This window comes from Theobroma umbraticum, unplaced genomic scaffold (assembly GCF_002168275.2).
Source record: "Theobroma umbraticum cultivar Fairchild unplaced genomic scaffold, ASM216827v3 scaffold_30.0, whole genome shotgun sequence".
Taxonomy (NCBI): Eukaryota; Viridiplantae; Streptophyta; class Magnoliopsida; order Malvales; family Malvaceae; genus Theobroma; species Theobroma umbraticum.
The window spans coordinates 7,089,015-7,112,301 of NW_018397254.1; the positions used below are offsets into that span (position 1 = coordinate 7,089,015).

At 37.7% G+C, this 23,287-nt stretch overlaps 3 protein-coding genes across 3 annotated transcripts; 1 reads left to right on the forward strand and 2 right to left on the reverse strand.

The window, feature by feature from the left end:
• Positions 1-3,414: 3,414 nt before the first annotated feature.
• On the reverse strand, positions 3,415-7,597 carry EMS1 (Leucine-rich repeat transmembrane protein kinase). The gene has a single exon (XM_021430971.2). It carries the CDS (start codon positions 7,399-7,401, stop codon positions 3,577-3,579), a length of 3,825 nt encoding a protein of 1,274 aa, XP_021286646.1. The 5' UTR covers positions 7,402-7,597; the 3' UTR covers positions 3,415-3,576.
• Positions 7,598-16,160: 8,563 nt separating this feature from the next.
• BFT (PEBP (phosphatidylethanolamine-binding protein) family protein) lies at positions 16,161-17,666 on the forward strand. The gene is made up of 4 exons (XM_021430982.1): positions 16,161-16,433; positions 16,554-16,615; positions 16,739-16,779; positions 16,883-17,666. Exons 1-4 carry the CDS (start codon positions 16,233-16,235, stop codon positions 17,098-17,100), a joined length of 522 nt encoding a protein of 173 aa, XP_021286657.1. The 5' UTR covers positions 16,161-16,232; the 3' UTR covers positions 17,101-17,666.
• Positions 17,667-18,059: 393 nt separating this feature from the next.
• LOC110420315 (E3 ubiquitin-protein ligase XBAT33) lies at positions 18,060-23,247 on the reverse strand. The gene is given in 11 exon segments (XM_021433587.2): positions 18,060-18,411; positions 18,413-18,864; positions 19,716-19,807; positions 20,447-20,590; positions 20,700-20,746; positions 20,826-20,884; positions 20,975-21,135; positions 21,437-21,621; positions 21,834-21,905; positions 22,367-22,426; positions 22,561-23,247. Coding segments are annotated over 11 exon segments (1,524 nt in total). The 5' UTR covers positions 22,738-23,247; the 3' UTR covers positions 18,060-18,336.
• Positions 23,248-23,287: the final 40 nt, after the last annotated feature.

The window sequence follows — 23,287 nt, forward strand, 5'->3', positions numbered from 1 at the left end:
AAGATGTTTTTTTTTTTTAAAGTAAAAAACATATTCATTCATTCATCACAAAGGATAGAAGTCCCCATTCAATTATAAGCAAAAGCTCCTAACTTTGGCCAAAATGACTCACAAGAACAAAAGGGGAAAAGAACCTAAAATCATGGCACAGGCAGTCACCTAAACGTTTGGGAAACAAAAACAGAAAAGCGCATCTTATACATCAAAAAAAAGATCCTAAACAAAAATAAGGACCTCTTTGAACCAATGCAAAAAATCCCCCCAAAACCAATTGTTGGAAATCGAATATGACAACCCTTTGGCATAAACAGTTTGGGCATTGTAATGTTAGTTCCTTGGTATAGGCTAGTAGGTCAAGCTTAATGGAGAATCTGCCTTTCTTAACTGATCCAAATCAAGTTTGTAGTATATGTTAGTTTGGGAAATCTACTAGGAAGCCCTTTCCATTTACTCGATCAAGTAGCGTAACCAAGAAGCTTGAACTAGTACATTAACGTAGAAGGCCCTATAAGTGAAAAATCTCTAAATGGAAGCAAATTTTTCCTAATATTCATTAATGATGCTTCCAGAATGTGTTGGATTTTTTTTATGAAACATAAATCTGAAGTGTGTAATCTTTTTCTGACGTTCAAGGCCAGGATTGAACAAGAATTTGGGAGAATAACTAAAACCCTTATATCCGACAATGGTGAAAAGTATAAGTCTTTAGAGTTTCCTCAGTATCTTAAGAAAGAAGAGATTCAACATCAACTCACAACTCTTACACTCCTCAGCAGAATGGAGCTGATGAAAGAAAAAATAGAACTATAATAAAAATGAACAAGTGTCTGTTATTAAAAAATGAGCTACCAAAGAGATTTTGGGTGGAAGTATCCAATACAACTATATACTTGTTGAACATTCTCCCCGCAAAAGCTTTAAGAATTGTGACTCCATATGAAGATCGGTTCTTAAGAAAGCCATCTATAAGTCACTTGCGTGTTTTTGGGTGCATTTTTTATCAACATGTCTTTAATGTGCTAAGGGATAAATTATAGTCTAAGGCAGTGAAAGGAATATTTGTAAGGTATAATCTAGAATCAAAAGCCTAAGGCATATATCAAATTGACTCTAGCAAGATTTCCATCAGTAAAGATGTCTCATTCAATGAAGAACTTAGCTAAAATTAGAATGAAAAGCAAATCAAAGAATCAAATTTTGTTATTCAAAGTTAGAATGATGACAATGGTGAACTTGATCTTGATGAGGTTATTGATTAAACTCCTGTACGAGGTTCTTGGTCTATTGAAGACATATATAACAAATGTCAAGTTGCAATAGTTGAACCTGCCTCAATTGATAAAGTTGCACTTCAGAAGGAAAGGAGATCAATTATGAGAAAAGAAATTGCAATGATTAAGAAAAACAAGACTTGGACTCTTGTTGATCGATCAAAACACAAACAAGTGATCAACGTGAAATGGATCTTTAAGAAGAAGATGAATGCAAATGGTTCTCTGAATAAATGCAAATCGAGACTCATTGTAAAATGTTTTTCTCAAATGTCAAGAGTAGTTTATTTTGATATTTTTGCTCCTGTAGCAAGATTGGATACTATCCGACTTTTATTGGCATTGTCAACAGCTCATGGTTGAAAAGTCTTTCATTGGATGTTAAGTTTGCATTTTTAAATGGCAGACTGAATGAAGAAATATGTGGAACAACCCATGGGACTTAAAGTGGAAGTTGATAAAGATAAAGTGTATATGTTGCATAAAGCCTAATATAGGTTGAAGCAAGCACCGCGTGCATGGTATAGTAGGATTGACTCGTACTTGCAAAATTAAGGGTTTTGCAAAAGCTTGAATGAGGCCACATTATATGTGATGGAAGGAGTAACTACCAGCTCTTTAATTGTATCATTATATATCAATGATTTCTTGATAATAGGTGCAAACACAAATGGTATGGCTAAACTTAAGGCATCAATGGAAAAAGAATCTAACATGTTAGATTTGGGTCTGATTACTTTCTGAGACTTGAAGTGTCATAAACAAGGAGCAATATTCACCTGACTGAACAGAACTACACAATAGAAATGTTGAAATGATTCAACATGAGTAATTGCAAGACAACTGAAACTCCTCTTAATGCAAATGAGAAACTGTCAATTGACACAAGTAACAAGGTCTACCATCCAAGTGAATATACAAGTCTAATAGGCTACCTTCTCTATATATGTTCAACTAAACCAAAACTTATGTTCGTCGTCAATTACTTGTCATGATTCATGCAACAGCCATGTCAATCACATCTTATAGTAGCCAAAAGGATTTTGAGCTTGTGGGATTTTCTGATAATGATGATGCCAAAAGTACCTATGGATATGTATTTACTCTTGAGAATGGAGTGTTTTCATGGAATTCACACAAGCAAGAATTAATGGCACAATTCTCAACAAAAGTAGAGTACGTAGCAGCTGCTGTAGCTACACATCAAGGGATATGGTTAAGAAAAATTCTACTTGATCATGGAATGCTATTGACGAATCCTACCAAGGTGTTTGTTGACAACAAATCTGCAATATCAATAGTTCAAAATCTAGTCTTTCATGGGAGAACTAAATACATTCATGTAAAATATCATGCTTTGAGGGACACATAAAAGAAAAGTGAAATTCTCGTACAATATTTCTCATCTGATGATCAAGCTGCTGACATTCTTACTAAGCCTCTCTCCAGGGCTAAGTTTGAACATAATCAAGAAATGCTTATGGTGAAGAATGCAAGCATTAAGGAAGGGTGTTGAGAATAATGCTTGCATGGCTCGGTGTCTTTATAGGTCTACTTTGCTTATTAATGAATTAAGACATGCAATTACTTCCAGTTATTACGTGTTAAACTGTTTTTAAACTTGCTTAAGACTTGTAATCCATGCCTTAGCACTTAAATCCATGTCTTGACAAGTATTATGCATGTAACTACCATTTTTGTGTATAAATATGACTGTCTTATATAAATAAAATGTACCTTTCATCAAAACAATTTCTATTCTTGTGTAATTTTTTGTCTGGTTTGTTAACAATTGCTTCATACAGCAACTTTATTCCAGTCCTTATTTTATCTTTAGTAATTGGTAGCTCTGAGCAATGTAGATATATCCTACCATTACCTTTCTCCACTAGTGCTGATTTTTTTTATTATTATCCAGAAAGAAAGATACGTGGTCTCTTTAAAGCCCAAATGACATTACACTAAAGAGTTTTTGAAAATGAACAAAAATTGATCCGAGTAGGAGTCTTAAGATTTTTTCAAGATCTGAATCATAATTGAATTTCTGCTTAGATTCCAAGATATACCTAAGTCCTTTGGTGCTAGGCTGTTGATTTAAAGAAAAGGCAGACGTGATTAATTATCAGATATAGCAATCGAGAAGAGTCAAAGCTAAATATATTAGATTAGCAACTGAAAATATTACACCATAGAGATTTTAGCTTCTTTGTAAGTATTTTACAAGATTATTACAAGAGGAAACCTGTTCAAACTTCCTAGCACAAGCCTTTCCAAAAAAACCAAAAACCTCCTCCCACAAAGGCAGTTACTCATCCTTGACCCCTTTAAGGAGCTTCAACACGTGAAGCATGGTAGGTCTGTTAGCAGGATTATCAGACAGGCAAACTGCAGCAATACTCAGCACTTGAAGCATCATCTGCTTTGAATCCGCATTCAGAACCATTGCATCTAAAACATCGGCAGCCTGACCCTTTTTGATCTTCTTAGACGCCCACCCAACTAAGTTCCCTCCTTCAATCTCTTTAAAATCAGGGCCTGTTGGCTCTTTCCCTGTCACCAATTCCAGCAGAATTACACCAAAACTATAAACATCACCCTTTGTAGTAGACCTACCACTCTGCCCGTATTCTGGTGGAATGTAACCAAAAGTCCCAGCAATATCAGTACTAACATGAGTTTCACAAGCACTAATCAGTCTTGCCAGCCCAAAGTCAGCGACTTTCGCTTCAAAGTCTTCACTGAGTAAGATATTGCTGGCTTTGATATCTCTATGGATAATATGAGGAATGAAACCATGGTGAAGAAAAGCTAGTCCCCGTGCAGCACCCATCGCAATTTTGAAGCGTTTGGACCAGTCAAGGGCATCAAGAGCCCCAGTGCGATTTCTTAGCCAAAGATCCAAACTTCCATTAACCATGTATTCGTATACAAGGAGCTTCTCCTCACCCAAAGAACAGTAGCCAAGCAGTGGAACCAGATTTTGGTGCTTCACCTTGCCCAAGGTTTCCATTTCAGCTATGAATTCTCGGTGGCCCTGTGTTTTAGCCTGGCTTAGCTTCTTAACTGCAACAGTCTTTCCACTAGGCAACGTAGCTTTGTAAACTGTTCCAAAGCCTCCATCTCCAATGATGTTTGTTTTGCAGAAATGGTTGGTGCCCTCGAGAATGTCAGCCAATGTCAATTTCAGAAGTGGCTGCTCGAACATGGCTATATTGATGCTCAAAGGCTCCTTTGACCTGCTACTACTTAAGAAGTAGAGATTTTGGTCAATGAAGCTACTTAGCTTGCTTTCCTCAATTTCTTCCGGATCACTCTGCTGATTGCTTCTAGTAATCCACCTCCGTAGTGCATAGGCTGAAGCAAAAATGATAAACACACTTCCAGCTACAACCCCAGCAAGGCCCCAAGCATTTAACAAAAAGGATCTGTCAAAACTTCTGATCTGGCACTCCAAACCCATAATTCTCCCACACAGATCATTGTTCCCAGCAAGAAAAATTCTTGACAGGTTTTGGCAAATACCGTTTCTGGGCACAGGTCCTTGCAACCGGTTTTCTGCCAGATTCAAGTAGAATAGACCAAACAGGCCGCATATGTTCTCTGGAATATGTCCAGATAACCTGTTTCCAGATGCATCAAAATACTCCAGTTGCATCAAATTACCAATTTCTGAAGGAATCTCACCAGCAAACTTATTCCCATGAAGATCTAAGTATGTCAAGTAGGACAGATTGCCCAAAGATTGTGGCAAGTTTCCATCAAAAATGTTATTACTAAAATTCATGTCTTCAATCTTCCAAGCCAGGGAAATGGGGAAAAGATTATCCAACGTACCAGAGAGCCTATTCTGCTGAACATAAATCCCCACCAGGTTAAGCATCTGGGACAATGACGAAGGTAGCTCACCAGCAAGCTCATTATGGCTTAAATCCAAGTGAGTTAGCTCTTTCAAGTTCCCAAAACTAGCAGGAACTACACCAGATAACTTATTGCCAGTCAAATTTAGCTTTACCAAACTACCGACTTGACCCAAGCTTCCAGGGATGGTTCCTGTAAGCTGGTTATTCCCCAAATACAAGCCCTGAAGCTTGAGGGAGTCACCAAATTCTACAGGAATTGAACCTGTTAGCAAATTTCCAGACAAATCCAAAGTTGTAAGATTTGTCAAACAAGAAAGTGACCCTGGAATCTTGCCAGTAAGCATGTTGTTGTTGAGAAGAAGATCCACAACCACCACACAGTTTCCCAATTCTTCAGGTATTGGACCAGTCAATCTATTGTTTGACAAATCAAATACTCCATGATGCTGAACAAAGCTCAAATCCGGCATATTAGCCTGACGGAAATATGAAGATGGCTTCGAAGGGATTGAACCTGATAGATTATTGTGAGAAAGAACCAGGCATTGCAGCTGATCCAAGTCCGCAAGTTCCACCGGGATTGATCCACTGAAATTGTTGTTTCCAAGATCCAATGTGGTCAGTGCCGTGCAGTCTCCTATTTCAACTGGTATATGCCCTTGAAAGAAATTCGAGTTCAAGTTAAGCACAGAAAGAGCTGTCAGATTGCCTATCTCCTTAGGTATGCTGCCCGTCAAATGATTATTACTAAGAACAAGCGTCTCCAAGATGACTGCATTACCAATTTCAACAGGCAGAGAACCTTCTAACATGTTATTTCCAGCAGAAAACTCCATCAAATTTGATGAGCTCCATAAACTCACAGGTATGCGACCAGTGAAATTGTTGGAGTCCAGGTCAATAACCATCAATGGAAGCTCTGAAAGATACTCCGGTATCGAACCATTGATGTGATTATTAACCAAAACCAACTGAGTAAGATTTCTACACTTCACAAACACATTTTCAATGGTACCCGAAAGGTTATTACCATCAAGATCAATCTCTAAAAGTGATTCTGCATTGCATAACTCTCTTGGTATCCAACCCGATAACATGTTATTGCTCAAACTAAGGTGCTTCAGCATTGAACAATTCCCAATCTGAGGTGGGATATTACCTGAAAAGCGATTGCTTGAAAGCAGCAAGGACTCGACCTGGTTCCATTGCCTAAGCCACGGCGGCAATGGCCCAGAGAGCTGATTCTTTTCAGCAGAAAACGTTAGCATAGGCAAGTTTGAAAGTTCCTCCGGCAAGGACCCGGATAACGAATTGAAAGACAGCATCAACATCTTCAAATTCTGACAGTTTCCAAGCTCTGCTGGCACTGAACCATTGAGCTCAGAGTAAACAAGATTCAATATACTCAAATTCTGTAACTTTCCTATAGATTTTGGAATGGAACATTTCAATGGGTTATAAGAAAGGTCAAGCTTGCTGAGTGATTTTAGATTGGATAGTTCTTCAGGTAAAGGCCCTGCTATCGAGCAGGAGGGTGAGAAAAAGTTCTCAAGCAGTGAAAGTTTACCAATTTCAGGTGGTAACCGCCCAGCAAATTGATTAATGCCAATGTAAAGAGCGGTCAGGTTTTTAAGTTCACCAATTCCCGGTGGGATATTACCAGAGAACGAATTGTTTGAGATATCTAGAGAGGTTAAGGATTGTAGGTTTCTGAAGAGGGTTGAAGGGAGAGAACCTGAAATGAAATTGTTACCCAGGTCCAAGAACTGTAGCTGAGTCAACTGTCCCAGTTGACTCGGTAGTGTGCCACTCAGTGCATTGGTGGAAAGGTCTAGCGTACGAAGAGCTTTCAGGCTGCCGAGCTCGGGAGGGATTTTTCCGGTGAAAAAATTGGACCCGAGTTTTAGTGTCTCGAGCAGAGTCAACTCAGCCAACTCAGTTGGTATTTGTCCAAAGAGAAAGTTGGCAGACAAGTCCAGAAGGGTGAGGCTTGAGAGGGAGGAAAGAGACGGAGAGAGAGAACCTTTCAAGGACCGAGATGGAAGAGCAAGCGTGGTGACTCGACCGAGTTGGCACGTCACACCATCCCATTTGCAGTAATGGATTTTTTGGTTCCATGAAGAAAGAAGATGACGGTTTTGAAGCCCTGTTCTGAAGGAAACGAGAACTTCCCTATCTGGGTTTCGCTCTTCTTTTTCTCTAATGGCGCCAGATAGCAACAACAACAAGTGGGAAAAACAGAGGAACTGCAACAAAAGCTTAAACTCCATGGCAAAAGAAGCAGAGGACTTCCCAACATAAAACGATATTTACACTGTCTGGTGGATAAAATAACAAAGACTTCAAATATCAAGGTTTATAAGAGAAAGAGAGGGATATTAATAGAACAGAGAATGGGAAAAGAAATGAAAGCTTGGCAAGGCGCCATGCGCAGGAGAGTGAAGGGTTTTGCTAAAGAGGAAAGAAGTCGTGTGTCAGAGACCATGGCCAACGTAGCTCACGTGACTTGAGCTTTTGTAACGGCAATTCTCAATTCCGTTTTCTTTTGCTTTTTTTTTTTTCTAATTGTTCGTTTTTTACAAAGAAACCACAGGCAACATAGTAGTATTACTGTTATCTCTGGTTTAATTATATTATATATTGGACTAAAAATCTTTGATTTGTTTAATGTAAATCAAAGAAAAGACCTATAAAGGGCCCCTACTTCAGAGAATCCGGCTCCTGTCTCTTCCATTTTCTGTCTTCTTTTTTTTTTTTTTGGCCTTTTTTCTTTCTGTGTTTCCTGTTTTCTACTGTTCTGCTGCTTTTTCTTTGATAAATTTGCCACACTATGGATGATTGTGGTTTCATAAGCAAAAGATAAAAGACACTCTTGTTTATTTTCGTGGGTTGTTAGGAGAATCTGGGGTTAGAGTTAAGAAATGACAATTATATTGTCCTCTTCATTCGACCTCACAATAATACCAAAATTTCCTATACTCTTACAAGGAGGAAGAGTGTGTAAATCATTAAGAGCTACATTTTTTAATAGAAAAGGGAAGGAAAGAAACCATTAAGAGCTCTTTTAATGAATCATGGTTGGTATTTAAATATGAAGGCTCATTTGGTAACCAAATTATCCTAAATTAGAGCATTGTAGCCGTACTCTACGGTTTTCTGCCATTTGATCCTCAAAGATTTGGGATATTATTTTAACTCTGGAAAATGGTAGAAAATAGAAATGAGGTGAAAAGGTTGAAATGTACTTTGAATAAAGGTTTCTAAACATGAATTATGTGTGTCCTTCACCTTGAGATATAGTCAGAAGGGGATAATAAAGAAGAAAACGGCTTTTTACCTAATCTCAACCCCTAAAAGGTTAAAAACGAAAAACAAAAAAAGCGGACAACTGGACTAAACTCAAGACTGAGGTGCATGCACTGGGAACAAGAAAACCAGTGATTCAATTAATTGGCAGATAGGAAATCACATTAAAATGCAAAGAGAAATCAAAATGACATGCTATAAGTATAGGTAATGTGCAAAGTTTTTACTTTATTCGATAGTATTTCAAAATTTTCTAGTGTAGTATAACAACTATGAATCCCGCTTTTGTTGTTCTGATGCAGACGCAGCATCTAGATGAGACTTGAGAGGGGAGGGGGAGAGGGAGAGGGAGAGTGGTCCCTTAATATTATGGACCCCTACAACAGTCCTTTAGGGTCAGTCAGTCCAAGATGCTGATTTGGGTCCAGAAGCATTATACCGATGGACGAGATTGCCCCCTGAAAGGGACAATAGTGGGATTTGGTTGTTCTTTCCTTGATGGCATTTACAGCATGCTGTTGGTTGGCATCTGCAAAGAAGGGGCTATCTCATGCAGACAAAGACCCCTAAGGAGGAATTGTGTTGTAGGGGTGTTTCGGGAATTTGACTACCTGTTATGACTTGTTCGTAAGGAAAGAGATACGATGAGACTAGAGACTCACAAAGAGAAACTGAGGGTGAGCTGTCCCTTCACAGGAAGCAAACCCAGAATGGAATTTGGATGTACTGTTGCACCTGCAAAATTGCATTGATTCTTTCTTGGAGTTTCTTTCTTTTAGCTCTTACCCAATGACCAAAAGAGCGCAAAACTTTTAGGCAAAGACAATGGCATCCTATTATCCGGGCTTTCCTCTGCATAGTGTTAGTTCACTGCTAGAACCTCTTCATAAGTTAAGCATGCACTATGCAGGCCAAAGAAGCATGTTTCTGACTAAGTACTACTCTTTTATGTCTTACGAATAAAGAACTCAATTCATAGTCCTATGAATCACTGACTAAATCTAATTAAGGTTTTCTTTAAGATTATTTCTAATTCATAAAGTTTTAGTGCTGATTAAAAGCTTCATTTATGTTGTTTCTTTTCTTATAACATTCACTTTTAAATTCTGTAAGAATGATTCTGCTTTTGTTTCTTAACATCCAATTACCTCGAAAGTTTTGTATTCAAAATTCATTACGGAAAGGGGATACAGGGTTTCTTCCCATTGGCTTCAAAACCTTCCGGTGTTAGATTCCTTATCTGTAGATTATTTATTCTATTTCGGATAAAGAAACTCAAGAAGACACAGTTTCCATCAAGCTCAACAAGTGTAAAACAAAAGAACAGCAGTAAGCTAGTACGTAGAGACAATTATGGTCCTAACTGCAGTCGTTTCTTCCTGTAAAATACCGTAATAGTAAAAGTAAAAAAGCGAATTGGACGGCAGGATTCCATAACTTTAATATGATGGATTCTATTAAGTAGCTTCAGGCGATAGAGACAATGAATATGTGTTCCAGATTGATCAACAAAACGTGGAATTAAAATACTAAAAAGAAATTGCTTTTTCCTTGGTGGATTCTGACTGTAGACTACTATAATGAGAGCCAAAATGTTTGATTAAACCTAAGTAAGCAGCGTTGAGAATTCTAAAAGAGAGATAATGATGAAGCTAAACCTACTTTTAAATACATATTGAAAGCTGCAAAGTCCTGAAATTATTGGCTCATATTCCTTATTGCTTTTTCTGAAACTGGGAGAAACTGACTTGCATTTGTGCCACTGGGGCACTAGGGATTAGCTCTTGTTTCAACACATGGGAGCAGATTCTACATTTTGATGGTACCATGATTACTTCTCAGTGCTGAAATCAGAACTGCAGATATACATCAGCATACCATGTGCTACTAGCTAGGCAGGCTAGAATAATACTCGTCCTTGTCTTTTCTTCAACAGATTTCTTCGCCATTTTAATTTATGCAATTGTAAAGATTGAAACGGATGAGATTAGATTCTTTCTGTGTTAAACTTAGGGGTTTCATCTGTGTGCCAACACCCAATTTTCGCAAACACTTTTTTCCAAAAGAAGAAAAACTCCTAGTAGTAGCATCAATTTTTGTTCTTATTCTTGGAAAACATAATTTAAGACAAGTGCATCGCGACCGAGAATTTCTTGAATGGGAGGTCATGTGTCAGTTTTAGCATAAGATATCGAGTCAATCCCCATGAATTGCATGCGTCAGTTTTTCAGCTGGGTTGGCTAAACCTTTTTCTTAAAAATCCAAACAAAGCATTAACTGAAAAGAGTGTTGGATTGGCATAGCAAAGAGGGTCACTTGAAATTTGATGCGTGCACGCCTTGAGCTAGCAATAAAAGTCGGAAGATTTAAAGCGATTTGTTTGCTATTTGTGAGTACGTGAGCACTATCTTTTCCTTTTCTTCTTTTTCTCTCTTTTAGTATAAATAAATGTCCAGAATTGGAAGATTGAAATGGACTATGACATGACTTTGCTTGGCTACGGCAACTGAACTAGTTATTGCAACTGGCTGCTCACTCTTTCCAGGATTTGTACGCTTTAGCTGCAACAGGTATACGGGTGAACTGGCAGAGAGATTCTTCTGCTTGTTCTGGGGTTTCTCTTTGAAGATGATGATGGATTGATGGATCCAGGACTTTGGTGAGCTTGTCTCTATGATTATTATTGTTGCTTAAACTGCTGTCTGTATTTGTCGGTTTCGCCCCACGACTCTGCGCCTTAAAAAGAAGGAATAAATCGTCATTTCCTCGCCCCCCACCTCTTTATTAATGATGCAATTTCGGGTCAACTAAACTTGTTTAGAATAAAATGTAAAATGATCACTCCATGTTTAATTCTACCTTGTCTTTTTTACCGGTTTATTTTTATATACATGTCTAGCTAATCATTAAATCATATGCTATGACATAGTAGTAGACTAGTAGTAATAGATTTTAGTCTAAAAGCTAATCCGTTAATATTATATTAGTGGCGGAATATTGTCTATGGTTAGAAGAATTAGATCATTTTCACTGTGCCAAATTCCATAAGATGCTTCGTATTTTTCCCAACTGCTGTTTCAAGTAAAAGGTTGTTGGGTTAGAGTAGAGACTGAATTTATGTGGTCATAGTTTGTGGGATGGTGACACGTTGAGGACCTATCTTCATCCTTCAATTTCATCACTCCACCTTCTAAATTTACCCTTTTTAAATGCAGTATGTTTTATCATTTTTATATATAATAAAAAAATGTTTTCCTACTAGATTGTTTAATGTTTATTATTGTGTATGTCCGGATCCAATGAAAATTTGGATGAGTTGGTGGCACTTTCCCTTCCCACCCAGAGTCAAATCAGTAATTAGGCCGCTTCATCGATGCTCCTTCCTATTGAAAGTATATAGGCATTGTGATCACATGACACTTTAGAAAGAAAAGGATCCAGAATATACTTACCATTGACTCCAATCTAAATCAACAAGCAAAATGGTCGAACCATATAATACATAGAGTAATTAGTTGGCATGGTTAAGTAATAAATGCCATTCAATATAGCAGGTCAAAAGATAGCTACCCAATGCATTTTTTAGGATCGAACTGTATTGCCATTCAACCAAAATTCTCCCTTCCTTTTTTCTTTTCTTTTTTTTCCCCAAAAGAGCATGCAATAAATGGACAAGTAAAAGCAAAGCAATATGTATTGATTCTTGGCAACAGTTGAAGTTAAATCAGATTAGTCATATGAAATGAATGTATATGATAATACAAGAGAGTCGGCAGGTTTGGGGGCTACCTGTCCAAATTAAGTTTCGAGCCAGCTACCAAAGCTGCAAAAACTTAGTTCATCACCATACATAACTAATGCCCTAGTGCATGCTAACCTCAAAATTAGTGTTATTTCTTTATATGCAAGAACTTTTACCAGTTGAATTTTGGCACAGTTCGATTCACATTAAACAATATATGGAAAAGATGACAAATTTACCTACATTTGTTTTGTTCAACTTTGCCCTTGGCACCATTAGATTCAAGCAAGCTACGCAGGTTTTGCAAGAAGTGCTTGATTCATTTTAAAAATATGTTGGAAAGGAATTTGTCAGGTGAATCTTTGTCATTGTTATCATTTTGAGACTGCAAAGGAATATGTTGGAAGGTTATCCATGTTCACAGTGCTTCGCCTCCCTTATTGGTTTCCACTCAGCTGACGGCATTTCCATTATGGTTAAATGCTGAGCTCAAGACATCCAATTAATGGTCTTTCAATAAGTGTTGAGGTGCAGCAAAAGGTTTTTTGATTGATAGAATTCACCCAGAATCTACAGTATATCTTTTCAGAGTCTTGACAGATTAGTTTCTCTTGGCCGTGCCTATAGAACTGTAGAAGAAATTTTAATTAACTACTTCTATCTTTCCTGTGATGATCAATATTTGCATACCTGGATTGTTTGAATAATTTCAAAGTACACATTCGTACTGATGGTCTGAGCCTGCCTCCTACACTGATCGCCTGATCTGTTGAGGTTGCTCAGGTCAGGCCCAGCGAGGCCTGAAGCAACTCAGCCATCTCCCAAGCGAGACATGTTTTCTGTACAAGGGCCCATGCAAAATACGGGATTGAGTTTAGGGTTGAACATTTATAGAGTTGAGGCCCAATTCCAAAGACCAATGAATTAAGCTCAATCCAGGTCAGTTGATGGGCTAAGTGTGCCCCTATTGATTCTTGATGTTATGTAAGAAGATATACTCTCTGTATACTATTAGCGGGCATGGTCCAATCTGGTAAGGGGATAGGTCTAAATTGGCCCAAGAGTTGCTCCTTGAGTAATATTTAATTTACTACTACAACTCCAATACTATGCTATTATGCGTATGTATTGAAGAATGCTGTCACATACGTAAAGAGTAGCATTTGATCAATTTGCAACCGTCTAAGCTCTACGCTTTTCATTCTGCCATCCAACCCGAGATTCAGTAGGCAATTTTCTTCGCAGCTTTTGGATCTTCTGCATCAGCTCTACAAGTTATAGAGTACTAATTTTCGTTTAGCAACCTGCTTCTGTACATACGGTATGGTGAACCTTAACTAACTCAGGTGGCCGTTTCTGATAGAAAGTTTGCAGAACTGATTGAAAGCAAAAGGGTGCCAGCACCATCAGAAATTGATTTATACTTGGCATCAGCCAGTAACAATTAACAATAATTAAATCAGTCAGGAAAAGCGAAAATGAGAGAGCAACTTGATTAAAATTTGGATCATATATATATTTGATCCAGTGGCATCTGAAAAGAGAGACAAGGAAAACTAGGATTCTTTCGTGAACCATAACGTACGAAGAGCCGAGGTATGGTAGTACGAGAAAAACGCTTTGCCAGGATATATGTTCAGTTTCCAGCTTAAACTTTCACTTGCAACTTCCAAGGCTGCTGTGCGTAGAAGCCAGCAGTTCCAGCTGCCTGCTCTGCTCTCAGGCTCCAGCAGTATGCGAGAACACGTGGCTAATTTGACTAAAACATGGAGCTTCTGAGGGTGCGGGTGGAGACCTACGTGTCCAATGCAGAGACAGCCAAAAAAGCAGATTTTTGCCTGAATTTATGCTGATCGTTGGGGAAGCAAGTTATGTCAGTCAAAGAATATGGGAAGCGAAAACTTTGTAGGATCGATTGAACAAAAATTATTCTTTGAAATCCAAATACGTGTCAGATTTAGAGAGGTTTATTCTCGCAATAGACCATCAGATAAATGACTGCTCCTCCGAATTCCTTTGGTCCAACTCTAGGTTCATTGAAGCCCTTGTTAACTTTAAATGCGTCGAGATCTTATAAACGCACGTCTCGTATTTGTAATGAACGGAAAGGAAGATGAAGTGAGGGTTAGACCCCACTCCCCATTTTCCAAATATCTAAGGAAAGTTAACTATTGGATGAGGAAAGCAGAAGACTTTTAGCGCGTTGGCTGCCATTGATTCCCCACGTACAGCTGGACTTCTTCGTTTTCCTCCTTTTCTGAACACATTAAACACCCTTTTCTTATCTCTAAACGCTATTCGTTAATTTCGAAAGGAATAAAGATATAAACCTCTATATTCCATGGAACTTTCAAAAAGTTGGTAAGTGCTGTGGCCTGTGACTTTGAGTTTGAGGGAGAAGTGACATGTTGTTGCAATATTGTGAAAGCAAGAAATATTACTAGTTCATTATTGATCTGCTCTGAAACTAATAAATAAAATTTATCAACGTTTAATTATAGTTTAAATCTTTATTATTTTATATGTTAAGTTCAGCAAATGGTTCAACTAGTTATAATCTGTCTTAGTTCTTGTGGTTTACTCTACTTTCAAACTAACAAAACCAAAGTATGATTGTTGTACTTGCACGTACTTGGAAACTTTTATGTCAAGCCATGGTCAGCTGATCAGTCCTTCTTTGAAAGGCCCCAGAACCAAAAGAGTTTCTCCTGAGCATCCTTGTTAATTATTTTGCTTCCCACCTACTTGTACCCACTCTTGGACTCTCGAAAATTACCCATTTGGAAAACATGAGCAAATTGACGAAGAGCGTATATATATTTTCTGATTAAGTATCTGCAGGGTGATAAATGATAATTGGATGGTTTAGATCAAACTTTTCTTCTTTATTTAATTTGACGGAAAGATCAATGTTTTTAATATGGGTTTTCCAAACATAGCAAATTTATATCATAATGCAGATACCTAATATGGAAGCAATTAATTAAGTCCAGCAAATGGTTTCATTTTTCAACTTGAAATGACAAGACACCCTTAAGCAGTGCTACTGTGGGGAATTCCATTGAATTGTTTCAGTGGGAATTACGTACGTAAGGATTATGTTGATCAATGCATTTAATCAAAAAGGTCATGAATACTTCTTATAAAATAAAATTTAATGAATGAAATTATGACCAAGTTGAAAGCTTTCTCTCACAAAAGTCAGCTATGGAAATTATATCAAGGTTATTAAAAAATATTGGCTCAAAATGATATGTTAAACTCTGACTATCTAATGACCACAACTTCGAAAGTTAGATACAGCTCCAAAGCTTCCAATAAGAAACTACTTTTTATCTATCAGTCATAACCACATGATTTAATTAGACGAAAAGGACTTGGGTTTATGTTAAGAAAACCAGAGCAAATGAAGGGATCCAAAAATGTGCTTTAAACGTGATCACATACACCATTTTGCCAAATGAGATGACGGAGTCCAATTACTCTTTGCCTCCATTGAATTAGCTACATGTTTTAAGCTGGCTGATAAGACTGTTTTTTTTTTGTTGGTGCTTTCTAATAAGAGAAATACGTAAGGAGTGAAGCACCTTAAAAGCTGAATTCCCATTTGTCCAAGATATTATATTAAAGTTGGAAAAGTTGTATTCTTCATTCTTATGAACCCACTAAGCCAAAGACGTGTTAGATTCCAGTACAGAGATATATATGTTATGAATTAAGCTTTTTAAGCTTTTGCGAGGGGATCTCTATGAAGCAATCCCATCTCTCCAGGGGCTTCTCCCTTCATAATTTTTTGTACAAAAGAGACGATTATAAAAAGCTTGTCACACATGTCCTTTCCGGAAATAGACATCTTTATTTCTTATGGTATGCTGAAGCATTTTCGAATCCATGAGCTTCAAACCCAAGCTCCCCCCTCTCTTCTATCTATAAAAGCTCTCATATGCTCCCAAACCCATTGCATCAAAGCAGCTACAAAGCATAGATATCTCTCTCTTTCTCTTTCCTTCTCTTTCTCTCGATCTTTAACTGTTGCATTAATTTGTCTTCACCATGTCAAGAGTCCCCGAGCCACTTACTATTGGGAGAGTTATAGGAGAGGTGGTGGACAATTTCTCCCCAAGTGTCAAAATGACAGTAACTTACAACTCCAACAAACAAGTTGCCAACGGCCATGAGCTCATGCCTGCTGTCGTTGCTGCTAGACCTCGGGTTGAGATTGGCGGTGAGGACATGAGAGCTGCTTACACATTAGTAAGTTCCATCACAACCTTACATTGTACGGCATGCCACGTTAATATATATTAATATTAGTACCAAGTCTCACTCTTGCAAAATTTCTTTTTCTCTGCTTCTCTTTCCTACCTTTGAAAGATCCTGACAGATCCTGATGCTCCAAGCCCTAGTGATCCGTACTTGCGGGAACATTTGCACTGGTTTGTATCTGTATCAGTATCAGTATCAATATCACTGTACTACATAGCTTCTATCTTAACGATACAATTTCTTCAATATATATTTAGTCCACAATCTAAACTGTAAACCAACATATCTTCCAGGATGGTTACCGACATTCCCGGTACTACCGATGCTTCTTTTGGTGAGTTTCCAAAAGCGCAATTTCAACTTTAACCTTTTTGTGATTCATTTATATCCTATAAAGAAAAGAGAACGCAGCACTCAATCGACTTTAACGCCAACAGGGAGGGAAGTTGTTAGCTACGAGACTCCAAAGCCAACAGTGGGCATCCACAGATACGTGTTCATACTGTTCAAACAGAGAGGAAGGCAAACAGTGAGGCCACCAACTTCGAGGGATTACTTCAACACCAGGAGCTTCTCACAAGAGAACGGTTTGGGACTCCCAGTGGCTGCCGTGTTCTTCAATGCCCAGAGAGAAACTGCTGCAAGAAGAAGATAACTTTTGCAGCTCTCTCACCGTAGTTCATACACATCGAAAGCTCGTTTCCTCTGCTTCCAAAAGGGCAAAAAAAAAAAAAGGAAAGAAATGCTACTGTCAACATTCAACATTTATCTCTCCTGGATTTAGGGTTTGACACGTATGTTTGTGTTTTCAGTTTTCTCTGTCGTGTTATTTTACTTTTGTAATCTTGTACTGTTATGTGTGAGCCACTGCTAGCTGAGGGAGGCTGTTCTCTTATGTAAGAACTAGGTTTCGGTTGACCGTGGACCCCATCTCTTTTTAAAGTTCATTAAAGAGTTGTCTGATTTGATTGGGATGTCCATAGTATCAGAGAAATACATGCCTTCTGGTGGGTACGTGGCAAGCTATAAAAGTCTCTACTAAAATGATCATGAGGTCCCCAAACCAATCGATCCGTCATGGAAATAACAGAAACTAGGATGGGGTTAGGGCCTTCTTTATCGAATACTACTCTCTTTTTTCTAAGGCCATCCCCATCCTATACCATTGCTACTGCCATTTGTATTCATTGGAGGACTGAGAAATTCTAGAATACATGTACATATCAATCACTTAATATTAATATAATTTGACTTTAATTACTCAACAGTTTGATTAATGAAAGAATTCCTATAACATAGATAAGTGTTCAAAAAATGTCAAGTTTAGAAGATTATATTGCTTTTAATTACGTGTAGGCTTCGAAGTTTGGACGGTGGATGGCTGAGTCATGTTAAATTGTTAATGGAGCAGAGGGGAGGATAATTCAAAAGCAGGAACAGTTACAGAGGACCCAGTTTACTTGCTCATGAATCCATTCAACTAGAAAGTTCGAAATCTTGGCGACGAGATTGCAAATTTTTGGTGGATGAAGCAGTGGATTTTGGAGAATAAAGTCCACTGCCATTTCTTTGACAAATCTTCCAACACAGAATACTAGAATAGTGCACTCTCTGTTTCGTAAAAATTGACTCATTTCATAATCTACAAATGACTAGAGATTAGATTCACTAATTGAAATGTTAAAAAAGGCCTGGGTAACACCTTTGAAGGAAAGCAATGTAAATCATCATACACAGCTTAATGTGGGACAAAATATAAGCATTGTAACAGGAATTGTAAAAATTTTTCCACATCGCAGACTTGCTGTTGTCCCACAATGGAACCTAAGACTGAAGCTCCTTTGTAAAAAATTTCAGTATGGAACAACCACGGATGAAACCAGTCAAGCATTTATTTCTGAATTGCATTGATGCTCTCTACTGCAGCTCCTTCTGCCCCAAAACATGCTTGAACAGGTTGTTCTCTCCAGTCGTGGCCCTTCAATTTTATCCTGGTCAACTGATGTAGCTTGTGACCGTCTTGGTGATTCATCTTGTGTTTCTGTCTCTCGAGGTTCAAAAGACGGGCAAGGACCATCATTGCAGGTGCACAAAGGGATGGCAACAGAAGGGAATGGACTACAGGTTACGGGACAGAACAGATCTGAAGAAACTGATGCAACACGATTCTTTCGGATCTCTGAAGCTGGTGATAGGCAATCTGCATCACGAGGATGAAGCATGCATGGGGTGCAAAGGCCAAGGGACAGATGTAGCTTAATTTCTTTTGCTGGGGAACTGGGCAATTTGGCAAAGGAAAGAATGCCATGTCTACAGAGTGGGCATGGAATAGACCCAGGTGGTGCCACCATATTGGAAGGAATGTGGCTTGCTGAGCAAAGATAGAGTGCACACCTTACGCATAGCTCATGCCCACATCCTGAAAGATAAATGAATTGACAAGTTGAAACAAGTAAAACAATTACCGATCAATACCTTGAGAGTCCTTAAAATTTGATGTTTAGTATATGGATAAATACAGCAGTTTAATCATAAGAACAGAAAACATAACAGTGAAATTGATAATAGAGAGAGTTGCAGGCTAATATTTGATATTTTTATCGATTTAGGCTCCTTTTGAGTTTGCTAATTGCATTTTACTAATAGAAACAAAAGGTAAAAGGCCTGTCTGGTTACAAAAGTAAATACTAATAATATATTTTGATTCTGAGTTAAAATCAAAGTTCCTTTTGCAACAAAATATATGATTTTAACTTTAAATTTAGTAATGTCAGGTTTCGTGTTGCACACATTAGGAAAAAAGAAAAGAATAAACAACAGCCACTCACGAACAGCTAGTACATCTGGCCCACTCTAGGCCACCCTATACAAAGTCCCAGATTTTAATATTCTAGAGTCCAGAACATATATTCTTGTTTGATTAGTAAAGCTCTAGCACAGGATAAACGATATGGACATATTCACCGGCTTCCCTCATAACTTGATGACAACATCAACAACAAATCTAAGTTTTTCTTGCTATGCCATATTATAAAACTTCTAAATCTAATCTGTATTGCCTGCCTTGTCTTCCAAAGCCCCAACTGGAAGACTAGGGTGATCATGTTCATATAGTCACCAAAAAAGATGGTAAAATCAATAAGGACAACAGTCATAAATTTATGAAAATAGTGATCAACGCAGTAAGCTACTTTCTACCAGCATTTCTTTCAAGAAAAAAGGTAAAGAGAATACAAAACAAAATTTTGAAAAATCAAGTTGAAGACATACCTTCAGCAGCAACACTACACGCTCTTTCAAGGCAGACTGCACAAGTGTCAGCATCATCTGAGGAGGTTGTTGAGGACTGCAACCCACATTCTCTGCTAACAATTGTCAAAATTGAGCTATGTACCACAAAAACTTTTAGCACATTGACAAGCCTATTGCATCCAATTATTGTATGTACTTAAACAGTCACATTCTCAGGGTGTTGAATTATCTGGCACCAAGCTTTACATATAATAATGATCTTGACGTGACACACAAGACACCGAATTTTGATGTGCAACATGAAAGAAACCTGTGCCTCAAAACAAGATGATTACTCTTAACCCATCTATAAATGATAACCAGTTTCAATCACCTAAAAGTTAGAAATTTAAGAAATAGTAACTCTTGCAAGGAGAAACATTGCACAGCAACAAAGAAATTGAATTGCTCCAGCCCTGCTAACCGCATATTGATTAAACAAGAAGCTTGTTAAATTTCTCTCATATTTTTTTCTCATGATAAATCTCTCCATCATAGAAGAATGTTTTATAACAAAAGATTAAAGTATATCGAATCACCTTATATCAAACACTGACCAAGCTCTCCATTCGAGTTTGACAGAAATCAAATTATCATGAATAACCTTTATTTTTTAAAGCAACATTGTGCAATAACAACTGTTCAGTAGTGATTGAAAACTAGCAATCTCAGCCTACCTAGATTGTAGACCATAATATTTACAGGATTACCTTGCTATGTTAAGTACACTCAAAAGAGGCAAGGACAAGTAGTTGGAAAAAGGAAATCTAGGTATGGTTGTGTCAGAATTAGGTGCCAGCAAGGGCTCAAGCCAATGACGACCCCACATCCTGGCAACATCAAGTGGCAGCCACCTAAGAAAATACAGATAATTCTGTTAGCCATGATACGTTCAGAACTGAAATAGCAACCACACGAAAGACCAAAGAAACAAGAACGGAATAAGATCAATGGATAGTTTACCCATTGCAATTCAAAGTCACTCGACTGGCTCCTCTTGCAAGAAGGATCTGCAGAAAAAAGAATAACATAATATCTAATTCAAGAGAAATTACAGATGGGTCCGAAAACAATATCTATAAGTCTTGCCTGACAGCACTTCAAATTTCCCCCACAAGCAGCATAATGCAAAGGAGTGCTTCCAGCTCCTGCCAAAATAAAAAACACAGTATTCATATCCCCCAGAAGTATAAATCACAAAGCAACCATCCATGGAAAAACTAAAATGAAAACCATACCTATCAAATCCATTGATGCTCCATAATGAAATGTGACAGTGGAGACATTGGCGTGAAGGTCTAACAAAAGCTGTACACAATCAAAATACCCATTTAATGCAGCCATATGAAGAGCAGTAATCCCACCATCAGCTGCCTTATTTACAAACTTTGACAGTGCGCTGCATAGTAATAACTTACATAATTAGCATAATGACAACAGTTCCGAGAACTTTTGGCAGGCATCAAAGGTTGAGTAATTCCATAGCAATTGAGATTACTCAGAGAAATATGTTTGTTTTGAGAATCTATTGTTTGCACAACTCAAAACTGCATTTTTTCTGTAAAAGAACTTCTTTCGGACTAATTGATTTTAAAATATTACAGAAAGGAACATGCAAAGAACCCTGAACCTAATTCTCCATTTAAATTCAAATCAGTGCCAGCAGGAGGGTGATTCAGTGAAATAATAAAACCACACACCTCTGATCATTTTTGTTCCTCACACCAGAACCATCCCCTCTTTCACCTTCTATTTGGGTGTTTATAGCTTCAAAAGGAGCACTAGGAACAAAATCAGCTACAACTAGTCTTATGCATCTTACATGTCCATTTACAGCAGCAAAATGTAGAGCAGTTCTCCCACTTAGATAATCTGCTCTTGTAACCTATAAGGAAGTAAAATAACATTGGTTATCAACTAATCAACAAACATTGGAAAAAGTTTCCTTTAAATTTAAAACAAAATTAGGAAAAGGAAATTTCATCAAAAAGCAAATGAAGCTCTCATGAGGAGTAGCATCCAACCCAGTTAAAACTAAACAATCATTGAGGAATACTTTTCGAGTAACTATAAAAGTTAAAAAAAAATGAAACTCACATTGCATCTGAAAAGCAGAAGGGTCTGCACAACTTCCCAGTGCCCATATCTACACGCTTGCATCAATGCCGTCTTTCAAATTCAAACATAAAGAAAAACTTAAAAGTTAGGAATACTGCAGATCAGTTCCACTTGTTGCTTAGCAAAGAGCAGAAGTTCAAGTCCAGATTCTTTGACTCTGGCTTTGGGCTTCCACAGAATCAGATTTGGAATCTAAATCATGTTAAACGAGCTCTCTAAACCAATATGGTAGATTCTCTAGGAAGCTTGCCGACCAGAAGAATTTTCTTTCAAAATATGTCCGAAAGCTCCATTTCGGTTCCAAATGCCAAATTCATACAATTAAATACTAAATTTTCTAAAATTTCAAATCTACATAGGAACTCTAAAGCAGAACTAAACCCACAGCAAAAGATCTGCAAAAATAAAACTATCTTCCAAACATTAATCCTCAAATTCTTTTTTTTTTAAAAAAAAATCAGCAACATTTCGAGTGAACAAAACCCAGATAAGAAAATGATAAAATCTGTTACCTGGCCACAGTAATTCCTGGAATTAACATCAGCTCCATTCTCAAGCAATAAAGCAACAATCTACCGAAAACCCACCAAATAAATAAAACAGGAAATCAGAACATAATAAAAAAAAAATCAACCACAAGACATTGTATAAGCTAAAGGGAAACAAAAGGTAAAAAATTATAACGCGAAAAATAAAAAAATGAAACCTCATTGTGGCCTTTGGCAGCGGCGAAATGAAGAGGAGAGTTAAGGCCACCAAAAGTGGAATATTTAGCAAGACAAGGATTGCAATCCAAAAGCATCTTGGCTTCCACCAAATCCCCATCTCTCGCAGCAGACACTAATCTCTCCCCTGAAGCTGAGCACCCAAAGGAATTTCCCATTTTGATTCGCTCCTTTTCTGTTTCTCCCTCAGGTATCTGTTTGAGTTCAGACTTACGGAAGCTTTTTTCTGTTCCGCCGTCTTCTTTTGTATGGGAATTGAAATTAGGTCAACCGTCGTAGAACAAAATTCAAATATATTTTCTTCAAAAAATGCAACGCTATAACGGTTGCAGGGAGGGTACGGGGAAGAGCCGGGGGGAGGATTTTCGTGTTATGCTCGCTTTCCAAGTGGAAAAAAAACAAAAAAATCCAGTAGTAGAAGAAATGTGCGAAAGGGGATGACGTGGCGGACTTTTTTCTTTCTTTGTTTTTCTTTTGATTTCTTCAGCCGTTCTGGGGCTATGTTGTTTCCTTGTTTGTTTTGTTGGTCCAGTTTTCGCTGTTTTTTGAGGACAAATGGAGAAGAAACAGGATGCCTCGGTGCCAAACTACGTTTCTAACTTCCACTTTACCTTTCCTCTTTCTTTGTTTTCTCTTGACCAAAAACGATGGCACTTTCACTTTCACTTTCACTTCTGCTTTCTTGTTTTCCAAATTTCACTATTTCTC

Excerpts from the sequence above, each read along its gene's own strand:
- EMS1 (XM_021430971.2), bottom strand. The coding sequence starts at position 7,401 with ATGGAGTTTAAGCTTTTGTTGCAGTTCCTCTGTTTTTCCCACTTGTTG.
- BFT (XM_021430982.1), top strand. The coding sequence starts at position 16,233 with ATGTCAAGAGTCCCCGAGCCACTTACTATTGGGAGAGTTATAGGAGAG. Across the intron at positions 16,616-16,738 it reads TTGCGGGAACATTTGCACTG|GATGGTTACCGACATTCCCG; the intron begins GTTTGTATCTGT and ends CATATCTTCCAG. Across the intron at positions 16,780-16,882 it reads TACTACCGATGCTTCTTTTG|GGAGGGAAGTTGTTAGCTAC; the intron begins GTGAGTTTCCAA and ends TAACGCCAACAG.